At 40.5% G+C, this 9821-nt stretch overlaps 1 protein-coding gene across 1 annotated transcript; it reads right to left on the bottom strand.

Moving 5' to 3' along the window:
* Nucleotides 1-3189: 3189 nt before the first annotated feature.
* LOC108144195 (protein flightless-1) lies at nucleotides 3190-9087 on the bottom strand. Its single transcript, XM_017268864.2, has 4 exons — nucleotides 8882-9087; nucleotides 5550-8704; nucleotides 5152-5302; nucleotides 3190-4545 (listed from the first exon to the last, which is right to left on the bottom strand). The coding sequence occupies exons 1-4, from the start codon at nucleotides 8933-8935 to the stop codon at nucleotides 4135-4137; spliced, it is 3771 nt and encodes a 1256-aa protein (XP_017124353.1). The 5' UTR covers nucleotides 8936-9087; the 3' UTR covers nucleotides 3190-4134.
* Nucleotides 9088-9821: the final 734 nt, after the last annotated feature.

Here is a 9821-nt window from a genome sequence, read left to right as displayed (position 1 = left end):
CAAAATCAACTATATCCTAACCAAACTAACAAAAAATAAAATCTATAAACCATACATAACTAAAAATAAATTATAGATCGATAAACTTGGCGTTGTGTAGTAAGTTTATTGCACTGTTTGGCATCTTTGAAATGATTTCCATTTGATTTCTTTTACTACCCCTATGGGAATATCTACGATTCCCGCTTATTTACTTTGCTAATTTTTATAATTTTGTTGTTGTGTATTTCATTATTGCCGCCCTCGTCACCCAATCAAACACTCCCACTCCCACCCCCTCCGCCCCTCCTAAAAACCCCATGCCCAACCAATCGCCCTCCCCCTTTTTCTTTTCCATCCAGCGCCTGGTTTGCCTGTGTGATAGTAGTTTATAATTAAAACCATCCGCTGGACACCCCAACGAATCCACAAATTCCCTCATTACCAAATCCCCACCCCGCCCATATAATTTTTTTCAATTTTTGAACGGCGAGCAAACTATATAGAAACCACTTTACACATAATAAACTAAATCTTAAAAAAAAAATCATAAAATTAAAATGAAAATTAAAAAAAAAAAAAATACCACTATTTACATTAATTATTTTTAAATTTACCTTTATCTTTACCTAAATTAGTTTAGAGCTTTTTTTTTGCGTCGTCTACATTTTACACTTTAAGTTCATTTATTCTACACATCATCTACATGAGGAGGATGTGACGACACAGGATGTATCTACATTGTACATTGTATCTACATTACAGAGCTAAAATATCTATAAATATTATAAATATAACAAAAAAAGAGTAAAATATTATTAAAAAAACCAAAAAAAAAAAACAAAAAATTATTCGACCTTTAGTTTTTATTTTCGTTGTAGTTCAGCATTTTTTGATTTTCAGTTATCATCCCACACATTGTTTTACTTTTTGGATCCATTCGAAATCGGTTTCGACTCCGAGTCCCAAATCCCGAAATCTTCGTCGTTTCGAGAGGCTTTCAATGTTGTTCCTGTACCACATATAAAAACCCGTAACCCCTATTCAAACGGTCGTCTAAATTATGAATTTAATGTGAATTTGAGCAAGGTTAAAAGTCGCCAGATACATTCGAATTGCGTGTGAGTACATAGATGTATACCTAAAACTAACTACACCGATCATATATATGGAACTAAACTAACATAACCTAAAGTAAACTTAAATAAAGAATAAATGAATGAATAAACTACCTCAGCTTTGAATATTTCTATAGAAATGTTATTAAATGTATTTGAAAAGCGTAAGAAATATACAACAATGCATAAATGCAAGATGCCGCCAGATGGAAAGTGAACAAAACAATGTCAAAGAATACAAGTTTTAGAGCTGCATTTATATAGTATCAGATTGATAAGGAACACAGAAACAAAATCGAAAAACAAACCCAAAAAAATATATTAAGTGTACGTTTTGCATATTCCTATATAGTTAACTAAACATTAAAACCAATATGGGTAAACTTGAATACTACTATAACAATAATTTTGCGTCCATTTTTGTTGTTTCCTATACAAGAAAAAAATTGTAACAAAAAAAAAAAAATAACGAATAAATCAGAAGAAGAGGATAGGGACAAATTGAGCTACATACATATATCCCCATTAAATTGTATATCTGTCTTTTAACCGCAAGCGAAACGCTATCACAATCGGTACGATAACCACACAATATATATCAAATATCCACTCTGTGTATGTTTCGTATCTGCCATGGAATATGTACCCGAAAGTAAGCTAGATAACCACGTAAAGGACATGGCTTAAAGCAGACCTCGTTAGAAGGCTACTCAATGTCAAATGTATTTACTAGCGAGTACTTTGCATTTGTTTACCCTACCCTACCCAACCCAACCCAAACTAACTCAGACCAACAAAATGCAAAAATCATTCTTATTTCAATCGCCACCCCATCAGCACTCCCATTTCTAAGTATTCTGGCCAGTCTCAGGGTGCTGATTAAAAAACTATATATACATAGGTGTGATTGATACATAACATACTAATCTGCGTAAGATGTTTTCCCCCTTTTCGGTGTAACTTAATGTTAATTGCTAGCGCTCAATACAAACTTACCGTATACAAGATCCACATTCAGAAAATAAAAGACGCAAAGCTTACTAAATTGTATCCCAAGGCCAAGGAATATGTTAGAAAACCAAGCTATACAACTAAACCCAAATACAATTTTGTGAACATGTGAAAAAGAAATCGAAAAGAAATTTACTCAATAAATGATTTTTCGTATATAGAAAGTGTTGCACTTATTTTAAAATGGTTGTGGATATTTATTTTTTTTATTTTTAATTTTTATTTTTAATGATTTTGTGGTGAGTTTTAATGGATACTCTAATACAAACTTTATTAATTTTTAATCTTAAAAAAAATGTTCATAAAAATGCTATAGAAAAAGAAAAAACTCTAGAAAACAAACTTCAAAAGTCGTCTTTCAGCAAAATCAATAACGTATTTATTGTTATAATAATTATAAAACAATCGTCAATATCGTCGTCCATTCAAAAATATCCGTATAAAATTTCATCAAATGACCATATCGGCTGAAAAATTTAAGAGTGTACTACAAATTATTCAAAGGGTGGCGGTATAGAGTTGACAGATGTGTAACGTGACTTCCTATGTTAACATATTCAGTAATGTTACCATAACAGAGGGTTGCTGCCAATATTTGACTAATTTAACTTAAACCGTTATTGGAATACAACTTTATACATACATTACTTAGCTTAAAAAACTTAGAAACCCATATGACCTGCCTAAGATCGTCTTGTCACGGAAAAAAACAAACAATGAGTTAGTTGTCATTTAACAGCTAAAAAGATTTCAATTTTTTTAATATGTATTTTGCAAAACTAGTGCATTTAAAAATATGAAATACTATTACAAATATGACCTTTGAGCAATACTAGTCTTAACGAAAAAAATCTGAAATTAAAAATGTTTAAGAATTTTGTGGCCTACAATTTTTATTAAAATAACAGTTAAATTTTATTAATAACTATTTAAATTTTTGAATTTTTTTTTTCAGTTTTGACTATTTGATTGTTTTTTTATTACCCATTTACTTAATTGTATAAATTTCACAATATAAGCCCAATTTAATGCATATAATACATTTTTTTGTTTAATCCTTTAACCTGAAACACATACGAAATGCAATTTTTCTAAATTTTTATTCAGGGGATTAATAAAAATAAAATAAATACGTGGCATTTGTACAATAAGTTTTAGTGTTTTCTTTCGATTTTATTACAGGCTAGCTTTAAGTAGGTTAACATTTTAAAAGGACTAGCACAAGGAGTAATCCTCTCAGCTCAGCGTATATAAATATTGCGTATTTGTAGGTATATATATATTTGCATTATATATATTTATAAGGTTTTCTCGTAAAGAGTGGGCGAATACTTGGCGTTGTTGGAGTTGTTAGCTAATTAGTTAAGGGCAGGAGCAAGTGAGCTAATAAAAAAAATTTAAATTAATTATACAAAACAATTAAATACATTTTATAAAAGTACAAACATGTTCTTGTTGCGATCTGATGGGTATTACGATTTCTTTTTGTTTTTTTATGTTTATGTTTCTGTTCGTTTTTGTTTCGTTTGCGTTTTCGATACGATTGGTTATGCTTTGTCATGTGTTTTGGGGCAGCTGCTCTGTCACGGCAGCTGCCCAACCCCCATTCCCACGAGCCGCCTACCAGAAGTCTACTTCAATTCTTTAAAATAAATGTTCACCTTGATGGGGCTCCTCTAACTTTTTAAAATTAAGTCAACACCTCTAAGGTGTTTTCTATTAATTTTATAAAACTAAATTAACATCCCAAAGGCGCTTTTTAATTTCTTTTGAATTAAATGCACACCCTAAAGGTGTTTCTTTAGTTCCGGTAAAATTCAATGCACACCCTGAAGGCGGTCATTTAATTTATACAAATTAATTGACTACTTAAAGGCGCTTTTTTAAAGTTCTAAAATATTAAACGTACACCTTAAAGGTGGTCTTTTTGATTGAAAAAAAAAACTAAACGTACACCCTCAGGGGTTGTGCATAAATGAAGACAATGTTAAAGAGCCCCTCACGATGCTCCTTCAGTTGCCTAAAATTATAAATACACCTTGAAGGCGCTCCAGCCGTGGAAGCACTTGGTAAATCGTCGCGACTCCTTGTTCTTCATCGTGAGGAAGAGCTTCCTGGGCCTCTCCGGCTGCTTGATCCGCATGTGCTGGATGTACACCTGGGCGGACTTGTAGGCCAGCTTCACCTCCACCTCGCTGCAACGCGGCCCCATCCACAGGAAGACGTGCTCGCCGTTGTCCAGGATCATGATGTCGTCGTCGGCCAGGTCGTCCTGGCAAAAGTCGGCACACTTCTCGGCCACCGTGTAGTAGCCCCGCTCGTTGGAGCATCGGAACAGCCGCGTGTAGTCCATGTACTCCGCATCCGTGTCGTAGGTCTTGCGGCCGCCCAGCGCCACCCAGAAGAAGTTCTCCGGCTCGTCGCCCTCGTTGAGAATCTGCGAAAACGTTGGTGGTTTGGCAATTATCTCTTGTTGCAAAAACATTAAATTAATATTAAGAATTTATGTTAAGTTGGAATTTCAATTATTTTACAATTAAAATGGAATCACATCAATGAACCAATTAAATTAAACAAGACAATTTTTAAAAACATTTATGGTTGCCATGACTTTTTAATATTGGAGAAAAATCGTATTTTTTGCTGATAATGCTAAAAAAGATCCAACTAAATATATACATAAATACTGTTTAAACCGAAATTGCAACACTCAGAAGACTGTAGATTCCAAGAGAAATTAATTGATTTTATTGAGAGAAATTGTATCATATTAAATATTTTTTAACTTTGACGTCATATTCAAAAACATGGATAATGGATACTTTTTTTTAAATTGCGGGGGAGTATTAAGAGTGCTTGTCAGCAAAAAATAGAATTATATAATTAAAAATGTCGTCAGCATCAGATTGATACATTAAAAACAGCTGATCCGTTACATATTATCCGATCATATATTTCAGTTAAAAATAATCAAACTTAAAAATCAAATTCTTTAATTCTTAAAACCAAACAGTGATAATATATACGCAAATAAAACACTCACCTGCAAGCTCACCCAGGGTGAGTTGAACATCTGCTCGGCAATATCCTGGACCAGCTTAGCCTCCTCGTTGCAGGCCTTGCTGCCTATCCACACGTATACAATCCCCGACTGCGAATCGTCCTCCGTTTCAAATGGCACATGGAGTATATAGCTAAAAATAAAACAAAAATAGTATAAAGCTTTTTCTATACTCAGAAAATTTAGATGGGTTGGTTATCTTTGAACATTAATACTGGGACATATCTTTTGAGCTTCAAGGAATTTCAGTTACTAACAATGATAAGACAATAGATAAGCAGGTCTTATGAGTTGCGCATTAAAATGTCATATATTATATAAAAAAAAACTCCCTCTGTAACCATTAGTTTGGTATTTAAGGGTAGTAGGAATGCACTCACCAGAAGGCCGAGTTAAGATGCACCGCATCTGGATTGATTTGGATTAGGCGCGTGGTCAGCGCACCACCGTTGGATCGCAAATGGAAGAATTCCACGGGCGCCTTTCCCTTCGGCATGAGCGCCTTGTCCTTCCGCTTGCCGGTGTGGATGATGAATTTGCGCTTGAAGTGCGACATAAACTTGAGGTTCTCCTGCTGCTGGAAGATCCGCACCACCTCCAGTTCCTCACCGAACATTGCCTTGAATTTCTTCTGCAGCGTAAAGGTAAACGTGAGCCATCCCATATTGCCGGCATTGCGTCCCTGCCAGAAGTAGACGACGCACTGGATCTCGTCCTCTGGCTGATTATTTGCGCTGGATTTACTATCGTCTGCGGCTGGGTTAGCACCATCTTCGGTGCCATTTTCGGGCTCCTCAATGGGTATGCAGTAGCGACAGAGGAAGACGTAGCATTCGCCGGTGTAAAAGCGACCCAATTCCTCCTCCGGCAGCCGGACAAACTTCTTGTTCTCCAGCACAAAGGCCTCCATCATCTCCAGATCGTAGTTCCACTCCTCCTCCAGCTGTTCCGCCTCGGCCAAGGGCATGGCCGACTGGCGTGGCATGAACAGTGCGGCAAGATCCGTACGCGTCTCCTGCTGCCTGGCCCACTGTGTGAGATTTGCCCCCGTCTTGGCCACCGATTTGGCTGTCCGTGTAAAGTCCACGGCCATCACCTCATCCCAGCCAGCAAATTTGGTGCGGAAGATCTGCATTTCGTTGCCCTCGGGCACACGCATCACCAGCGCATATTCCGGCCGATCCATCATGTTGAAGAGCTCCCGGCTCAACTTGACGGCGGCCGCTCGGACCAATCGCGTCGACTTCTTGCCAAACCAAACAAACAGATCCGTATAGCAGTCGAGTATATAGACGTGTTTGCTGTTCAGCAAGGTGTGGCAAAGTTTCTGCTCAGGTAACTCCACTTGCGGCAGCTCCAGATAACCCATGCCCAGTTGCACCTGGTAGAGGCGAGGCTGCACCGGCTGATAGTCGTCGGGAACGTGTTCCTTTGGTGCCTCTGCGGCGGCACCTTCCTCCGGTGACATGTCCAATCCCAGCCAGAATTCCGGACTCTCTTCGCCCTGCCGCTCCAACTGGATTTCACACTTGTTCTTTCGCTCCGTTTTGCTTATCTTCTCCGCCATTAGTCTGGCCTTGGAGTTGAGCGTATTCTTCGATCTCTCGCCCAGCCAAATGTAAATGTGTGTGCCCAGATCGAGGACAAAGGCGTGGCGGGGATCCAAGGAGGTAACGACCGGAGCCACAGGCTCCAGGTGTATTGTGGCACCATAGGCATGCACTAAATACAATCTAGTGATATGTATCATCTCCTCGATGGTATAGAAACCAGTCGCCGTCCGACCGCCCTCGATGTAGATGACTTCCGTTTCGAAAAGGGCCAAAAACTCTTCGGATTCGTCGCCCTGTTCCTCGCGAATCGTTCGACACCGGGCGCCCAGAAAGTTCCTTAGGTTAACTGCATGAATGGCAGCGCAAGCTCGTTTGTCCAGTGTGGCCTCGTTGCCGATCCAAAAGAATATCTCCCAGTCGAGCAGGCCCAGGTCATCGAATTTGGTCTTGAGGACTATGTAGCAATCGCCCTCGTAGAATTTGCCATGCACCACCTCCTCGATTTTGTTGGGCAGGAAGTTTTCGATTTCCCAGATGGTCAAGCCCGGCAGCTGACCATCGTCCTTCTCGAAGAACTTGGAGTAGTCCAGTTGCGGCTTCTCCAGCGACTCGTCCCACCTCTTTGGTTTGAGGGACTCCGGTTTTCCGTCCTCGGGCAGGGCACCGGCCTCGTTATCCTTGTCCTTGGCCACATCCTTCATGCCCTTGAGCACCTTGGCAGCATCCTGATCGCCTTCGCTGCGGGGACCGCGTCTTAAGCGGATTTTCCTTGCCGTCGAATCCTTGGGCGTGGCTGACGCTGGCATTGAAGGTGGCACCGCAGCCCCAGCTAATCTCAGCTGGGTTTGCAGACTAAAATCTATGTTGTAGAACTCCAGACTGGTGGCTTTACTCGCTTCGCTTGGCTTGGGTGGCATCACTAGCTCCGGATTGTTGCGCAAGTCCAACTGATCCAGACCCTCGAGCAGGTGAATGGCATCGGGCAGGGTGATCAGCCGATTACAGCTCAGATTGAGCTGTTTTAGAGCACCGCATCGGCAGAGTCCCTCGGGCACCATTTCCAGCAGGTTGTTGGCCGCCGAAAACACCTCCAGAGCACCCAGTTTGCCAATGCCCGAGGGTATGCCCTCGAAGTTCAGCTTATTGTCGTTCACCAGCAATCGCCGCAGCTTCGGCAGTTTGCAGAGGGCAGCGGGCAGGGTCACCAGTTGATTCCGCGATAGATTCAGCGATTCCAGACGCTGCCACAGCTCCACGCCGGCACTAAGTTCGCTCAGTTCGTTGTCGCTTAGATTCAGCCGCACCAGGGAAACCACATTGTAGACACAATCGGGCAACTTGGGCAGCGAATTGTGCGACAGGTCAAGCTCGCACAGATTGGTCAGACTATCGAGGCTGGTGGGGAAGTTTAGAAGCGTACGCTGGGTGCCGCTCATCTTGAGGACCTCCAAACTTTGCAGCGAAGGCAGCTGGCGCAGTTGGAACAACTCCAATGGATTGTGCGACAGGTCGAGGGTCTTCAGATTGATCAGACGTCGGGTCTGGGGCGGCAGTGTCTCCAGTCGATTGTGCGACAAATCTAGAAACAGCAGATCCGTGAGGTGGATGAACAGCGGCGTGGGTATGCTCTCGATCTGATTGTTGCTCAGGTTGAGCACAATCAGGTTCTTGGCCCGCTCCAAACCCTCCGGCACCTCCTTCAGTTTGTTGTGCGACAGGTCGAGGGTGGTCAGCTCCTCCAGATGGAACAGTTCCGGCGGTATGCCGCTGTTTTTCAGCTGGTTGTGCCGCAGGTCGAGGGAACGCAGACAGGTCAGCTCCGTCAGCTCGCCGAAGATCTTCTCCAGGCGATTGTGGTTCAACGACAGGTGCTCCAGCTTCTGCAGATGGCCCAGCTCCTCGGGAATCTCGGCCAGCTGCGTGCGATCCAGGGTGAGCCACTGCACCCGCGACATCTGCCGCATGGAGCTGGGGAATGTTGCCTGCAATATAATCGATCATAACTTGAGGATTATCTCTGTTTCGACTTATGACTAATGCCCAGGTTTTTCGTGTGTGTGCTTTTCGGTGACCTGTTTCGTTGCTTTTTTTTTTTTTTTTAGAACCGAACCCCCCAAAAAACAACAACAGTTCAGGGCTGATTTGTTTGTTGTACTCACGCTGAAATCATTTTTCGTAAAGTCCACACCGCGCACGAACGGCAGCACGCTCATTTTGACCACATAAAATGTTATATTTGTTATATATTTGGGCTCAAGCTGCTGGCCCTGTTTTTCGTTTCTTCTTCTTTATTTTGTTTTTTTTTGCACTAAAAAAAAGAAGAGTAGTTGGTGACCGTCCGCCGTTCGGCCATGCAAACGGTGTGTCTTCTGGCCTCCCCTTTGTATGCAGTTTGGTGATCTGGTCACTCTTAGCACTCAGCCGTTAAGTGCTGTGCATTAGCCAACACTGGAGTGTTGGAAATCACGAAAAACACACTCGCGTCACATTCTATAGAACGAATTGAATTTAATTCGAACAGATTTGTCAGAGAAGTCTATCTTTTTGCGGTCGAAAATGTTTTGAAAAATTAACATTTATATTTGGCATTATTTTCTTTGCTGTCATTTGTTCTTTTTCCCCATTTTAATGCTTATTCTGCATGACTTCTAACTATTTAGCCACCACTGTACCAAATCAGGGTGTAAATTTAGTGAGACCCTTTATGGATTATTAATTCAAGCTTGTTTTTAAATATATCGTTAAAAACGCAAATTCATTTTTAAATTAACGGAAAATTATTTACTATACCATTTCCTGTCCAATAAGAAGGGAAAGGCAAAAATGAATAATATGTTTATTTGAAGTATAAAGAGTATTCCGTTTAAGTTCGAATACATATTTTAATTATGTCTGATTTTAATAATATTGTGAAGTTCAGAAATTTAAATTGAACAACAATCGTCAATATAAATTTTTAGTAATATTCAACACCGAATCAAATCGGTCTTAGCGATTTTAATTATAAAATTATAGGTCGTTTATGGGAAAACTTCAATGTTATTGTCATTTTTAGTGAATTCTCTAAACCCTTTGGTGTACGTTTACTCGCTGAAGGCG

The sequence above is a fragment of the Drosophila elegans genome, unplaced genomic scaffold (assembly GCF_018152505.1).
Source record: "Drosophila elegans isolate 14027-0461.03 unplaced genomic scaffold, ASM1815250v1 contig_149, whole genome shotgun sequence".
In the NCBI taxonomy this organism is placed as follows: domain Eukaryota; kingdom Metazoa; phylum Arthropoda; class Insecta; order Diptera; family Drosophilidae; genus Drosophila; species Drosophila elegans.
This window is presented reverse-complemented; position numbering and strand designations above follow the sequence as displayed.

Coding starts and splice junctions, on each gene's coding strand:
- LOC108144195 (XM_017268864.2), bottom strand. CDS start 8,935: ATGAGCGTGCTGCCGTTCGTGCGCGGTGTGGACTTTACGAAAAATGAT. Junction 8,705..8,881: donor TTACGAAAAATGATTTCAGC/GTGAGTACAACA, acceptor ATTATATTGCAG/GCAACATTCCCCAGCTCCAT. Junction 5,303..5,549: donor CATCTTAACTCGGCCTTCTG/GTGAGTGCATTC, acceptor TTTTATTTTTAG/CTATATACTCCATGTGCCAT.